Below are 16355 nucleotides of genomic sequence, written 5' to 3' on the forward strand. Positions count from 1 at the left end.
GGAGGGAGGGGAAAAGTTGGAACAGAAGTGAGTGCAAGGGATAATGTTGAGAAAAATTACCCAGGCGTGGGTTCTGTCAGTAAAAAGTTATAATTGTTAAAAATAATAATAATAATAACAACATGCTTAGTTTGATTTATAAGGTTTTGTGCAACATTAATACTTTTCCCAAAATGAAAAATGTCAGAGAATAAGATAGTCTGAGGAAGGATAGTAGTCCCTCCCCTAGTAGGAGGGAGCCAGCATTGGAATGAGACCCAGGGTTCTAATTCTGCTTCCTGGATGTCACAAGCAACTTACCTGATGTCTCTGGGCCTCAGTTGTTATTCTAAATCTCTACGATTTTAAATTACAGATGAGTTGTTGATCCGCATAGGTGAAGGAAATTTCCAATACTGTGAGTTCCCATTCATCAACTCCAGATCTGAGTTCTCCCCTCCATTACATTGTCGAAATCTCTTTTTTATCTCTCTCTAAAACACATTATTCTAGTTTCTCTTTGAAGAGAATGGGGGCAGTCATATGGGGGCAAGCATGTCTGCCAGGATGCAGTCCCCAGTTTGTGAGTCTGGAGCTGAAATGTCCCTTCAGCTGATAATGACTTTTGAAAATTTCTTTTTAAGGAATGAACTCCATCCTGGTGTATGTTGGGCATGAGGTCTTTGAGAACTACTTCCCTTTCCAGTGGAAGATGGAGGACCACCAGTCTCACAAGGAACACTTGACTCAGAACCTGGTGGCCACTTCCCTCTGGGTGGTCATTGCTTACGTGCTCTACCGAAAAAGGATTTTCTGGAAAATCTGATGGTCTTTGCATATCCATTTCATTGAATTGATTCTGGAGGGGCCCAGGGAGATCAGTGAAACAAATAGGCTGTCATCTGTATTAGTGAGAAAAGTGGATGGGCTTTGGAATGTTGGGTTATGGGAATATGATGAAATCCTCTTTTAATGTGCATAAATTAGATGCTATAGTCCTGTGAACTGGTTTAATCCCATACATAGCTCATCAGAAACCCTGTCTTCTGTATATTTGTAAATCATGTGTTTGTAGTGTAACTGACCATGGTAGTTTTTCTCCTTTATTCTGTGTAAATAGATGTGTTTAGGGGCAGCTAGGTTGCATAGTGGGTAGAGCACCAGCTCTGGAGTCAGGCAGACTGGATTCAAATCTGGCCTCAGGCACTTGCTAGCTGTGTGACCTTGGACAAGCCACTTAACCCCAATTGCCTCAACAACAAAAAAAAGTTTGTTTGACAGTTTTAATTCCCTTTTGATGAGGTCTCAGAAAAAGGGAATTATTGCAGGCCTTTTTGCTTTCAAGTTTGATAAAAAACAATTGAAGACCTGATTCATTTCATTTTCCTATAAAATGACCCTTTTAGAGCTTATATACCCCGCTTATGAAGAGCAGCCTTATTTCTCTTGTGAACTGTAAAAGTTATTGAATGTGTTTTTGTGCTGATATGCTCTGCTTTATTTAAAAATCCCAGCTTTTCTGCCGTGTGATTCCTTCTAAGTGAGTTCCAAGAAAGCCTACCTTTCTAAGTGCCCTTTTCAGATCTGCCAGGCGCTTGCTGTGTGACACATGTTTCTGTTCCCTGATGCTTCTTGAAAAAAAATGCCTCTTTCTGCCAAAAGACTTTTTCTTTTGTTTCATTTTTTTTTTTAAAAGATATCATGTATTGAACTTCTTTTCTCACCAGTGTTCTGTAGCTATCTAGAATTTACCTATCGTTTTTCTGAAATTCTCAGTAAAGGTGTATTTTATTATGGAAAAATTCCAATTAAAATGTTTGAGCAGCATTTGTCAGACTATTCTTTGTATAACCCCTCGCCTTAAAACTTTACAATAGAAATCTGCTTTCTGCCCATTGTCACCACAAGGGAGTGTTTTCCATAATGGAATTGAGAAAACCTAAAATAAGAATTAGCAGGTTTCATGTGCTTCATTAGCACATGTTGGTGGGGAATTTTGGAGTTTGGTACTTGGTGGACCCATGAGTTCATGAATGTGTGGTCCATCCACTAAGATACGCAGACTATTGCCCCACTCACACATTTTCCTTGTGAGGCTCATCCCGATTTTTTTTTCTTTTCATTATTTGAAAGTGTTTTGTTGGTGCCTTTTTTTTTTTTTTAATACTCCTTTTACTCCTGAATGACTCCTTTCTGTCCCTAGCAAACGTTCACTATAATAAAAAGTCAAGCAAAACAATATAACACATTGGCCATATCTGCATGTATATGCTTTGCAGCTAGAGAACTCCACCCCTTTCCTGAGAGGTATCCACTATCAGTCTTCAGAAACCAAAATTTATCCAGGAATTTTAGAAATCTTTCAAAGGAGCTGAAGGTCTTCCTTCTTTTAGTATTTTGGAGATACTGTTATGCCTAGTCAAACTATCTATCTGTTATTTCTCATTCCTACTCCTTGACTTGTATAATCTCCCTTTTCAGTCATGTGTCTTCACTACTCCTTGCACCTGATGCTCCCAGAGCTTTCCACAGCCTGTTCATGCCCCCCACTCTGCTTTCCACTGTCCTTTGATTTGTCATTTTAGTTCTCTTGAGAGCTTGATGTGACCTAAGTCATTTGATATTATTGGGAGATGACTGGTGTTAATTCAGAGAAATTAGAGAAAAATAAAAATAATTGCTAGAGCCCCACCCAGTGATCATGAAACAAATACTGCCTCATACAGTTGTAAGAATCAGCTCAGGGGTCACCTTGAGTGTTAAGCCATTTCCAGTCCCCTTAGGGAAAGAAGAGAAAACCTGGGAAGAATTCAGCATTTATTTATCTGTGACATAGGGGCCATTGTTCTCACTTTAGTTGAGGAACCCAAAGCAGACAGGGGAAGTGACTTGCCTAGTTGTCAGTGCTCGCTCCTGCATAAAGTAACAGGAGACAGCAAGACAGGCAGACTTCCAAGAAGCTGTGATGCACTCAGGTTCCAATCTGCAAAACTCTGACCAGACCTGGAAAAGATAGAGACCGAACTTTGACAGGGAAACCCAGAAGTCACTGTGATTCCTTTGTTTGGTCCAGATCAGCACAGGGAGACTGAGAAGTCTCCTGACATTGGGAACTAGGTCAGGACAAGAGCACATCATGGGTGTGCGCTCCGGCTCCTAGGGAAAGGGCAGGAAGAGTTCCCAGACCCCTACTAGGACACCTCCAGACCTACAGCTGTCCACAGAGACAGGGACAGGTACTAGGTAGCAGCTTTGTCGTGCTCTCTCCAGTCCTGGGTCACAGATCCACAGTAGACTGAGAAGGGAACTTGCACGTGACTGTCCTGGAGAATGTGCTACAAGAAGAAAGTCCACTAGCCATCAGCTACCGTTCACACACCCCCCAGGAGCAAAAATAGATTCCAGTCCCAGCATCTAGCCCAGTCTGCCTGCAGAAAACTAATGGAGGGATCAAAGGGGAGCCTGCAGTTGTCACTGAAACAGAACTTCCTAGCCGGCTGGTGGGGGCTGTGTCTAGCTGCATTCTGTAATTGCTCTGACAGAAACCTGGGTCAAGAACTTGCAGAATTGGGAGGAGGGAGAGCAGCAATCAGATTGCCCTGGATCAGACCACTTTGGGAATGCTGAAACTCACAGGTCTTTGGTCTGTGTCTAAGATCATAAAATAACACAACATATCCTAAGAAAGCAGCAATAGGACCAGCCAAAGAATGATTATGGGACAATGAGAAATATTAAAATAAGTCAAAAGGCTAAGTAAAAATAAAGAAAATTTAAGATATTTTATAGCAAAAACAACTGCTCTGGAAAATAATGAAATTTTTTAAAAAAAGAATCACTGAACTCTTTGAATGCTATGACAAAAAAAAAAAAAAAAAGCCTAAAAATCGTATTTCCAAAAATCTTAAAACTGCCCAGATCTCAGAATCAGAGGGCAAAGTGAAGAGAGAGTGACCAGCAGAAACCACAAAATGAAAAGGAACATCATGATGAAAATCCAGAACTTCCTGGATTACCGCCAACAGCCAGAACATGAATTCAAGAACTAAGGAGTCATAGGATCATACATGATTTAGCAGTCACTACTATAAAGGAGAGGAGAACTTTGAGTATATTTCCAAAGGCAAAGAGTATGTGCTTAGAGCCAAGAATAATTTATCTGGGAAAACTGAGTATAATTTTGTTTTAATTAAATAGAGGACTTCCAAGCCTTTCTGATGAGAAGACCAAACCTATTATTTCATTAAGGCAGTTCAAACACAGGAGTGATGGGAAGCATAAAAAGATAAACATGGATGATGACAAAGGACTAAAGGATAAACTGCTTACATTCTAACCAAGGGAGATGATACATAATCTAAATTATCATCAGGGTTCAAAAAAGGAGTCCAATTAGATGAAGCTGATGAGTGGTTCTCGTAAGGTTTTGATGATCTTAAGAAAAAGAATGGAAAGAAGAGGAAGAAAAATGCTGGGGATGGGAAATGGGGGTTGGGGAAGGGAAATGAAGGTTGGGGAAATTAATCTTAAATGATTAGGATACACAAATAGATATTTATATAAACAAGGAGGGAATGGGGGAGAGCAGCTGGCACTTCAATTTTATTCTCATTTGAACTGGTTAAAGGAGGGATGAACACACAGAATTGGATAAATACATTTCACTCAATAGAAAATGAGGGAGGGGGGAGATGAAATTAAAGGAAAGGTAGAAAGTATTTTAGCTCTTTCCTTGAATTTCTAAAGTTTTTTTTTTTGATTAAATGACTTTTATTAAAGCTGTTTATTTTTAAAACATATGCATAATTTTCAATATTCACCCTGCAAAACCTCATAATCCAAATTTTTTCCCTCCTTTCCCACCACCCCCTCCCCTATTCAACAAATAATCCAATATATATTAAACATGTGCAATTCTTCTATGCATATTTCCACAATTATGTTGCACAAGAAAAATCAGATCAAAAAGGAAAAAAATGAGAAAGAAAACAAAATGCAAGCAAACAACAACAAAAGAGGTGAAAATGCTATGTTGTGATTCTCTCTCAAGGTGCAGATGGGTCTCTCCATCATAAGACCATTGGAACTGGCCTGAATCATCTACTTGGTGAAAAGAGCCATATCCATCAGAATTGATCTTCATATAATATTGTTGTTGCCGTGTATAATGATTCTGGTTCTTCTCATTACACTCAGCATCAGTTCATGTAAGTCTCTCCAGGATTTTCTGAAACCATCCTGCTGGTCATTTCTTATAAAACAATAATATTCCATAACATTCATATACTATAACTTATTCAGCCCTTCCCTAATAAGCATCCACTCAGTTTCCAGTTCCTTGCCACTACAAAGAGGGCTACCACAAACATTTTTGCACATGTGGATGCCTTTCTCTTTATGATCTCTTTGGGACACATTAGAGACATTTCTGGATCAAAGGACATTCAGTTTGACAGCCCTTTGGGTATAGTTCCAGATTGCTCTCCTGAATGGTTAGATCAGTCCACAATTCCACCAACAATGCATTAGCACCCCAGTTTTCCCACATCCCCTTCAACATTCATCACCTTTTTCTGTCATTTTAACTAATCTGAGAGGTATGTAGTGGTATCTCAGAGTTGTCTTAATTTGCATTTCTCTGATCAATAGTGATTTAGAACATTTCTTTGTTATAACGATAAATGGTTAAATTTCATCTGAAAATCATCTGTTCTTATTTTTTGACCATTTATCAATTTGTTTCAGTTCTTTTGAAGTGGTGAAGAATGGAATGTGAAAAGATTCCTAAGTTAGGAAATGAGCAAACAAATTATTATATATAAATGTAATGATACTGTCATACCATAAAAAATGAAGAGGATAGTTTCAGAGAAATCACGGGAAAACTTGTAGATGGAGTGAAATGAAAATAAAAACCAACCAAAACCCAGAATAATTAATAAAAATGACAGCAATATTGTTAAGATATTGCTTTGAATTTGTCGTGCTCTCTCATCCTGGGTCACAGATCCAGGATCTTTGGATCTTTGAATCCAACTTTGAACTTTGAAAGAATTAAGAACTCTTATCAGTGTAATGACTAATCATGGGTCCAGAGGAACACATGTTACTCATGTCCTGATAGGTAAAGTACTTCAGAGTTCAGAATTAGTCAAAAAATTTTTTGGACATGGCAAATGTGGAAATCTGTTTTGATATTGTGTGTGTGTGTATGTGTGTGTGTGTTTTAAACAGGATTTATTTTTCTTTAGTTCTTGGGGTAGAGGGATGAGCTAGGATGGGGAATAGTTAAAGGGAAGAGGAAGATCTTAGTTGATAAAAAAAAAATTAGAAAGCAATCATGTGTAGACTCATTCACATGTTAAATGTAAACTTCTTCAGACAGACTGTCTTTCATGTTATTTTTTATATTCTTGGCAACTAATACTTTAGGTAGACCCCTGAGTGTTTGTTGAATTGAGGCTCTCAAACAAAACTAGAGAAACTACAAATAAGAATAATAATAATTTTTATAATCAATTATCCCAAGGTTAATTTCTTCCACAGAGCTTGTATTCACTCTTTTATCTGTTCAGAAGTTTATATCATCTTTGCAGCTCCTTCATCTTCTTGTTCAATTACCTTGAAGTGTCTACCTTATGATCTTTCACATTTTGTTTAGTTCAACAGTTGATCTATTTTATTTTCTAAATTAAATTTTATTTTTAACTTATAATCATTCATTTTTTCTACTTCCTCTTCCAACTTGGAAAGAAAAATAGAATTTTGCCACAGCATATTAATTATAGATATCTGAAATGCCAGCAAAATAATCTTTTGTGCCTGAAAATATTTATGATTGCAAAGTGGACAATTTTTCAGTACACAATAATTGCATTGTTTACATTGATCATTCAAATTAAACCATATTTTATGAATGAAACGATGCAGACACCTGACAGTGAGAAAAGATTGCTAGCCCCATTCTAAATTGCAATACTTGCTGGGTCCACTTCTATTGTTATATATTTAGGCAAAACGGGTATATAACTAATTCGTATTTTTTTAGAGTACTTGATAGCTGCTGTGTAGCCCATTTATTCAACTACTAACTGGGTATGGTAACATTTTTTAAAAATATGATCCATATAATTGTACTTTTAAGATTAAAACTATACTTAGACAAGCTCAGCAGTTAGGGTTTTTTTTTTTTTTTATCATTATTTAGGAGCCTTTTCAAAACTGAATATGTAGCATCATCTAGTAGCAGAAAATATTGTCAACTTAGAAAAGTCTTTTATTGGACATTTATTTAATGTTTCTGTATTTATCCTTATGTTTAAGTTTGTATTTTTAGTATGCTTAAGTGTAGGTTCTAAAACTTACTTATTTACTTCACTAGTTTTAAAAACACCACTATGGGGTAATACAAAAGACAATGGACTTGAGTAATGATTCTTGCCTCTGCTACTTATTACTTGTGTGACTATGATAGAATTCTGTAACCCTTCTGGGCCCTTAAAAGTTTCTTTATTTGAGACAGATTGTGGAGAGTACTGGTGTCTTGAAGACATGAATTCAAATCTTTCCCTAGACACTGAACTACCTATTTGACTGTGGGCAAATCATTTAACCTGATTCAGTTTCCTAATCTATGAAATGAGACCAAAAAATAGCCCCTCTCCCTCCCATGTCTATTGTGAGGATTAAGTGAAATTATTATAAAGTACTTTGCAAATGTGAAGGCATCATATAAAAATATTGTCTATTTTTTGTTATCTAGATGAGGTGATCTAAGATTTTTCCTTTTAGTATTCTTTAAGTGCTAAATCCTATGAGTCTATAAGCCAAAGCAAGGGCATCCATAGATATGTAGGGTCCAAAAGTAAAATTTATGTCCAAAGAATATTAAATGGTGATTTTTCTTATATATCAGTTTTTATATCCTTACATCGGCTGCTGTATCCTGAACCTCTATAATAATGAATTGAAATCATTGACTCTTCACTCCTTAGGGTGAGAAAAAGACAAATGAACTTCTGCAAAAAACTTCCTTAAGAGAATTTCCCAATGTGACAGAACATAATTATGAATTTAGTTATTACCACTTCCCAGAGGTAGAGATCACTCTAACAAGTGGAAAAGCTTAGGAGTAGATTTTGAACCAAGAGTAAAATTAATACTCACGATCCTTCTCACAACAGAAATAAGGGCTAGAATTTCCAACATAGCAGCAAGAGATAAGTTCTTAACTCTCTCCAAACATGTAAAACGCTAACATTAACTAATCGACAAATGTAATCCGATTAAATAAACTCATTTCAATAATGAAGCAGTTTCAGGTACAAATTCTCTTAACGTCTCAGAGGTTCTTGTAAATTTTGAAATTAGGTAGAAAAGAATAGTTTGCTCAGTTGTAGATTCATTGAGTCTTTTCTTTGCAACTCTTTTCATTAGTTTATCATAAGCCAATATTCTTTTAGTAATCAATTTGTTGGGCATTAGTTACAGTAATTTCAAACTTTATTATGCTTCTCTCTTCCAAGTTTTATGAATTCTTACGTTTACTGTTGATAGAAATTCAAGATGTTTGCATTATATCACTGAATGCTAGACTTTTTAAAAAAATCCCTTGATTTGTGGACAGTGCTAAAACATTTTTTAAAAGACTGATGTCTTTTAAAGCTTTGGCTTTCTAGCTTAGCATTTCATATCAATTCCCAGGAAGTCCTTTCATGACAGCTTGGCAACATCCCATGCAAATGGTTCCCACAACAGCACTATATTTTATTGAGCTCTGGCCAAAATAGGTTCTGACTGTTGAAAATGTTACTTTTTGTGTGAAAACATTTCTTTTCCAGTTTCACAGTTAATTTCTTTGAGCCTTGCTCAAAGATTAGTTCTTGTCCATTAGGAGACCATCTCCTTGTCACCTGAGCCAACTGTACACTGATACTTATCTGATAACTGATAGTTATAAAATCTTTATGTAACTTGAATAACTTTATACACATAATGGAAGCACACTGTAAATGGAATATCAAAGGTAGATTCCTAAAGTTTATATGTACTAACACTGTTGATTCTGAGTTAATTTTGTTTCCACAAATGCAATGCATGAAATTAGAGAGCACCAACTAAAAATTAGTGTGTCACCAATATGTTGAAGGTTAAAAACAATGAGAATGAACTGTTTAAAATTTTTACCATTTCATATTATTGATCTATGGAAAATGATGAGTAGGATGCTCTCAGGAAGGAAAAAAAAAAACACCTTGGAAAGTCCTCCATGAACTCAAGCAAAGTGAAATATACTATATATACAAAGCAATGCTGTGGGATGACCAGCTGTGAATGATTTTGTTATTCTCAGTATAACAATTATCCATGACGACTCTGAAGGACTTATTATGAAAAATCCTATCCATACCCAGAGATCGTATCTGAGTACAGATCAAAGCATTTTCCATTTCTCTTTTTTTTAACTTAATTTTTTTCTTGAGGATTTTTATTTTCAATAAGGTGGGAGATCTATGGGTTTTTTTTTTCTTTTTCTTTTCACAACTTGACCTTTATGGAAATGTTTTGCATAACTTCACAAGTTGGTTTCTTAATTGTGGGTAGGGATAAAGGAGAGAACCTAGAACTCAAAAATTCTGGAAACAAATGTTAATTTTTTGTTTTGTTTTGAATATAACTGGGGGAAAATATAAAACTTTTTTTTTTTTTTTTTTTTTTTTTTACTATTTTAGCATCTAAATGCAATTTAAATGTACTTCTATCATAAGCATATCCAAAGTTATTAGATCGTTCTTCCTTCTCCCCAGCCCCCATTCAGTTTGTTTGCTTTTAGTAAAAAAAAGAAAAAAATCCTTGCTTTGTTGGCACAAAAATACAATATCATCTTCATCACTGATGTTCAACACACACTGTGATGTAGCACAGTGCCTTGCAAACAGTAGGCACTTAATAAAATGTTTGCTGAACTAGATATAAAAGACAAAGGGATGGATTCTTTTCATTTCATCCATGCCACATGAGCAGTGTGCCTGGTCCATAGATAAGCAGACTGTCAAAATAACCTTTTTACTTTACCCAGTCCTAAAAACAGCCAAAACCCACTGGCCTCTGAACTGGAACTAGTCACTGAAGGCAAATGATCTTGTTTTCCTGCAAACAGCAACTTTGGATCCAAAGTACATAGATTTGATGTGTGCTGCCCAAAAGATAATCAAATTATCTGAATAAGGGGTTAGGGGAGGGGGAACAAGAGTAAAAGAATAAGCATTTATACAGCACCAATGTATACCAGGCACTATGCTGAGCACTTTATATGTGATGCCATTTATTCCTCAAAACAACTCTATAAGGTAGGGGCTATTATCATTACCCCTTTTACACATGAGGAAACTGAGGTGAACAGGGTTAAGTAACTCACCTAGGGTCATCTAGCTATAAGTTATCAGAGACTTGATTTGAATCCAGGGCTTCCTGACTCCAGGCCCAGGCTCTACACACTGAGCCACAGGAGCATATTTAACTAGAAATAAGGCATAGAATGAAACATGTCATGATTTAAAAAGACCTGATCACATATTCATAATGCACTAATACAGCGTATTAGAAACTAACACTTAAAAAATAAACTAAAAGTTTTCAATGATTGTAGGCTTTTTTGCTGATAATAGCAAGTATCTGTAATCACTACTTTTGTTCTAGTCAGATGACTGTATAGTATTTGACAAGGGTTTTAAACTTCTATTTTGAGCCACTGAAATCCTAACTCCTTTTTTGCATTGTTTTTGTCACCTACAACAGAACTTTGGATTCATTTTTAGGTCACTATATTTACTATGCTTATATTCAAGGAGAATGATTTGTATTTCTCCAAAATATACGTACTAGTTGGCAAGTTCTTCCTTCCCCTCCCCAAAGCGTGGCTTACTCCTCCCAATCTGACAGAACTGAGAGCCTGCTCGGTTCTGCGCCAGGTGGTCCAGCTGGCACTTGCCTTTGTTCCCTCTTGTCCTTATATCAACTGGGGGAATAAGGGTCCTGGGAGCGGAACCTACTACACTCTGAATGATCACAACTTAAAATTAAAGCTTCTCAAAATACAAACCGAATTTCTTTTATCTAACGATCTGAATGATGTAGAAAAGTACTTCTGCCAACAGTGAGAACTTTGGCAATGTGTCCTCTGGCAGGATGCCGCAAGGTTATCTATCCATACCCTGAAAGTTCACTACCAAGTCCAGTCACGCCTCAGACTGCTGGCTGTAATGTTTGCCAAATTACAAAGGAGCTGCTTTGAACAGGGTTCCCTGGAAAGGCCAACACTTCAGAATATGTGTGGAGCTTTGGAACTCTAACCTGAGCCCCCAATCCAGCTGACTGGTGCCTGGGCGCATGCACTTCAGCCCCAAATGTCTGCAGGCCAGGCCCAGGTACCAGGCCTTGTATCAGCTTCTCAGGCCATGCAGGCCTCCACAGATTCTCTCACCATCTCCCTACTGCTTTGTGCATCCCTCCCCTTGTGAGCTCCTCGAGGGAAGGGCCTATCTTTGAAAAGTTCCCAGGGCTTAGCACACAGCCTAGCACGTGCTTAATAAATGCTTTTTCATTCACTCACAAAGTTTTTTTAAGGATGGGTTTTATTTACAAAATGTTTTTTACTCTTCTTTTATAAAAGTTACAAAAAATGGGATTTAAAAATAGAAATACCTTCTTAGACTTTTGTGTTCCACATTAAAAGCAACTAAAGTTAGCATTCAGATGATTTCTTTTTAGAGTCATAAAGCCACAGTGTTATTGATCACAACTTCTAGTAAAGAAAACTGTGCTCATGGGAATCGCTTCATTTAGGCCAGAGCCTGAAGCAGCAAGATTTTCTCATTAATGCAGAACCTATGGAGTACGACCATCAAATTCTCGCCACAGCGGGACACCTGGCGCTCCATAGCCAGGCGGAAATCTTCTTTTACACCTTTGGTGATACCCCTGGTTACTGTGTGATGCCTGAAGTTAGCAACAGGAAAACAAAGAGAAAAAAGGATTATCATCTATGCCTGAAACCATATAAATCCCAAAGAGTAAAGTCTAATACATAAAACTGCCTTCTATTTAAGAGAGTTAAGCCAGTAAAAGAAAAATAAAAAAAATCCTTAAAAAACCAAACCAAACAAAAAACCAAAACAATAAAACATAAAATACTACCCAAATTTTTAAAGATAGATGAGCATCTTCAAAAGTTATCTTCACCATTTTCCCCTTATAAAAAAGGCATAGGTACATTTGACTGGTTAAAATTTAGTTTTGTTTTTTAATCCTTGTCTCCTGCTAAACAATTGAAGCTCTTGAGTCCAACAGGGGAAGATTCCCCCTTACATGTGCAAGGCCTTCACTGTCATTTCTGGGAGCTCACCTTGGAAGTGGAACCAAGGAAAGGAACCATCTAAACTTAGCTCTGTTTTGGAACAGCAATGACAATTGGCAAAGAGGTCAGAGACTCTGAGCAAAAACCAGGCAAATCAAGCAGGAGTGCAGTAGGCTCAGTAATTCAATGGCGTGGCAGCAGCCCTTACAATCTTTCACAAAACTGCCACACATTTGGCACTTGTGAGATCTTGGGGGTGGAGATGAACAGGAAAGTTTGAGGTGGTGTAACATTTTGGGATGCCATCAAGAGCATACTTAAAAGTTCCTTAAATAAGAAGAGAAAGAACAGAGAAAATCCAATAAAACAAATTCTTACCAATGAATAAAATAAACGAGCAGGAATCAATAGCTATGGGGAAATGGGTCCTAGCTTTACTATTTCACTGATTGGTCAAATTTAGATAAATTCAAACAAGAAGTCACCTTGATTCCATTATTATAAAAGTGATGTAGAATGGAGTTATACATTTGCATAACTAAAAATTGCTTATAAACTATCTATTTTTTATGATGTGAAGTAAAAATAACTTCAGCTAGAATAACAAACATTACAGGTGCCACAATCAAAAGTCACACCCTGTATCATAAGCAGGAAGCTTTAAATTGCTTGCTTCAGGGAAGTAGTTTCATGGTAGGAAGTCTTTGGTACAATTTACAAGAGACCTAATTCCTTCTAGGTTTATCAGAGATAACGTACTGATCCATTCAAGGTATCTGAGTTAGGACTGGTGATTGAGTTTAGGTAGGGGACAGTACTAAGAAGATGAATCAGTGTCAAGGGTTTTCTCCTCTAGGTCAGTTAACTTCACATCTAGGAAAGTTGTATTCCAGAGCAACAGACCAACTGCAGCCTGACTTTTATGTCATAACATTGAATAAAAGGTTTGATTCTACCATTAACAAAGTCAGTGTATGGGTGACACAGACAAATCTATCCCCACTGCTAGAAAACCCCCAAGTAGCTTAAATGATAAAAAGCTACTATGACAGTCTGTCCTATTCAGTACTTAAATCAGGAATAGTGTACTCTAAAGAAACTGCCAATGGCGAGGGGGGAAAAATGTTGAAATCCAGCCTATTAAAAATAGTGAATTTAGTCTTAGAAAAACTGGGTTCCAATCCTATGCCACCTAGACAAGTCTTTTAACCTCTAGAACCTCAGTTTCATGATCTTAAAATAGGTGAGTTAGATAAGCTCTCTTCCAGCTCTGTATCTATGATCTCTAATTAGATAAGGGAAAGAAGAAACAAAAAAGAAAAAAAGAAAAAGACTAAAACTGTAGCCAAAACAAAAGGCTGGTAAATCTTACCTATATTTAGAAAAGAGAACTTGTTTTAAAAAATAAGCTAACATCTTAGACCGGCACTTAAACTAGTATAATCTAATAACAGTTTCATATTATCTTCATTTCAGTTTTAATTTGGTGGTGAATATTAAATTGAACACACACACACACTGTCAACTTATGGATAAAAATAAGAAATGTTACAATATTACAACCAGATGGTTTGCTGAGGAATGCAGAATAAATTAAAAGAAAAGCATGGATGAGGGCACTGGGTAACAGAGAGCTGAAAACCATGGGCAGTACAACATGTTGACGAAACAGCACACTATGAGCAGGTGTGTTTTTTCCCACTTGGTACCTGTCAGCAGTCTGTATGCTGGGCTGTAGTACAGGTATGAATTCCTGCTGCAGTAACCCCATGGGAGGGCTAGAAGGCCTTTAAAAAACAGCAAACAGCAGCATTCAAACACCCACACCGACTCACCCTGTACTGTAAAACACTCCAGAGAAAATACAAGAGAGAGCTGGAAGGAGACCATGAGTGCTTTTTTTTTTTTTTTTTTAAACCTGCAACAACCACCTTAGTCCAGCTATGTGCTAAAAAGGAAGGGAGCAAAGCCACCATCCATTTTCATGATGCCCACTGATGGAATATTGTCCAGGTTTTACTTAGTAGAATTTGATTTGAACTGAGTCTCAAGATCAGCATGGTGTCCAAAGAGAGCAGTGAGGAAGTTGAGCATGATGAATTTGCAGTGGGAAAGGAACTACACAGTAAAAAAGTTAATTTTTAAATCCCACTCATTCTTTTTCTCACAAAGTCCAAACCTATATACTGACAAAATCTTTCAAATGCAATTATGTCAAGGTTTAATTAGGAGATAATTCAGTGCTGAGTGATTACATGGCACACACAGTATTCCACTGAAAGCAAAGCATAAACATACCAATACTGCTTATTTCATTCTAGCTTGATCCAACTATAAAAAATATGGCAGACATGTATAAACTCCTTTCTTAAATATATAAGTAAAAAACCTTTAAGTCACAGACTCTTAACTTGGAGTCCATGGACCTCCAAGGGATCCAACCATGAATTCAGATGGGATTAAAAAAAAAAAAAATCACAATTCTATTTTTGCTAACCTGTAACTGAAATGGAGCATTTCCTTCACTTTTGAACATGGATAATAAACATTATTCTGAGAAAGCATTCAGAGGCTTCAGTAGATGGCCAAAAAGGATCCCTTGATCCCCCAAATTAAGAATCCCTGTTTTAAGAATAAAAAAATATATCTCTTTCACCTTTCATCCTTTTTGGATGTACCACATCTGAAACAACTTTGACAGTCCTACAGCGAAGGGAAGAGTGAATAAAATGTCCAAAGCTGTTAACAGTATCTTTATACTGTTCCACAAATAGTATACCATATATATCGACTACCTTATAGCTTCTGAAAGTAATGGAAAAAGGCAGCTATACAATGGGTCCAATTCATTTGTGACCTAGATATTTTCGCAATTGCCTTTTACCTATTTTTAAGATTGAAGTTTTTCCTGATTTAGCATAAACTACCTGAGCAAACCGGGTGTTTTCTGCAGAAGATGCTCATATTTCCACTTCTACAGAGAGAACTAAACCTAAAGATAGGTTACAAGTTGACCACAGATTTTATTACCATCTTCTCTGTTCTTTTATTTACAAGATCTTAATTCTGCACTTTAAAATTATGACCATGTAGCTTAACAGTTTACAACTACAAAGGGTGCAAAGTAATATAAACAGCTTTTCATTATGTCTGGAACAGCTTTTTGAAATAATTTTATAAATCAAAGGAAGTCAATGCATTTTTATTCAGGTGTCTTTCTGAATTTCTTATTGTTGCATCTGTTCTCCTTGCTATTGCAGTTTAGATTAGATAGAGATTTTAGAATGACTATAAGACGTCCACCAAGTATATTAGGCAAATTTCATCGTGCCAAACTATTAAGTAAAGGTCCCAGAAGTATTGGGAGAGTCCAACCCCATCCTGACTCCCACTCAGATAACTTGCTGTTTATTTGTTTTCAAGAATTGAAAACAAGGCCCAGCATGTAGGAAATGGTGTCAGTTGCTCTTAAAATGAAGGCTGGTGTCCTGGAAAGGATAATGGACTTAGCATCAGTAAATTTCTGGATTTGAATCCTACTTCTCTACATATTAAATTAGCTATGTGATCACAAGCAAGCATCTTATACCTTCTGAGTCTCACTTTCCCAATCTTTAAAATGGAGATAAAACCAGCATGTCTCTCACAGAGGTTTGCAGTGAAGAATCAAGGTACAAATTCGACAAACACTTTACAAATCTTCAAAGGCTATGCAAATATCAGCTAGGAGCAAAAGTCCTTAATTTACCCTCAGGATCTCCTGTGGATATAGGCTCTCTGGGGCTAACCTTGACTCTCCCTTCTCCTCCAGACACCTCCCCTGTCTGGGGCTTGTCTGCATTCTAGGACATCTCCTCTGTGACTTTTTGTCTGGCTTGAATAAATCATTTGGTGGGGAAATATTTTGGCTATTCCTCGCATGAGATGCTGCATCTCTTGGCTTGTCTCCCATTCCTCAAATGCCTTCTTCTCAGCTCTGCCTCCTGAAATTCTTGGATTCCTCTGGTTCCCAGCTCAAATC

The 16355-nt window shown here is 36.9% G+C and overlaps 2 protein-coding genes across 11 annotated transcripts in view; one reads left to right on the forward strand and one right to left on the reverse strand.

Moving 5' to 3' along the window:
• Nucleotides 1-1806, forward strand: part of HGSNAT (heparan-alpha-glucosaminide N-acetyltransferase) — a 48808-nt gene extending 47002 nt beyond the window's left edge. The window contains exon 18 of the mRNA XM_031950807.1: nucleotides 624-1806. Within this exon, the coding sequence (XP_031806667.1) occupies nucleotides 624-805 (182 nt within the window). The 3' untranslated portion in view covers nucleotides 806-1806. The remainder of the gene's footprint in view (nucleotides 1-623) is intronic.
• A 7868-nt stretch (nucleotides 1807-9674) lies between these two features.
• The window catches only part of INTS10 (integrator complex subunit 10), a 47513-nt gene continuing 40832 nt past the window's right edge, over nucleotides 9675-16355 (reverse strand). For 5 of the 10 annotated variants that reach the window (XM_031950804.1, XM_031950803.1, XM_031950800.1 and 2 more), the window contains 2 exons: nucleotides 14044-14121; nucleotides 9675-11976 (listed from right to left, as the gene is read on the reverse strand). In XM_031950804.1, the coding sequence (XP_031806664.1) occupies nucleotides 11820-11976; nucleotides 14044-14121 (235 nt within the window). In that variant the 3' untranslated portion in view covers nucleotides 9675-11819. The remainder of the gene's footprint in view (nucleotides 11977-14043; nucleotides 14122-16355) is intronic. The other 5 variants (XM_031950806.1, XM_031950805.1, XM_031950802.1 and 2 more) reach the window with 2 other exon arrangements.

This window comes from Sarcophilus harrisii, chromosome 2, assembly GCF_902635505.1.
Source record: "Sarcophilus harrisii chromosome 2, mSarHar1.11, whole genome shotgun sequence".
Taxonomy (NCBI): Eukaryota; Metazoa; Chordata; class Mammalia; order Dasyuromorphia; family Dasyuridae; genus Sarcophilus; species Sarcophilus harrisii.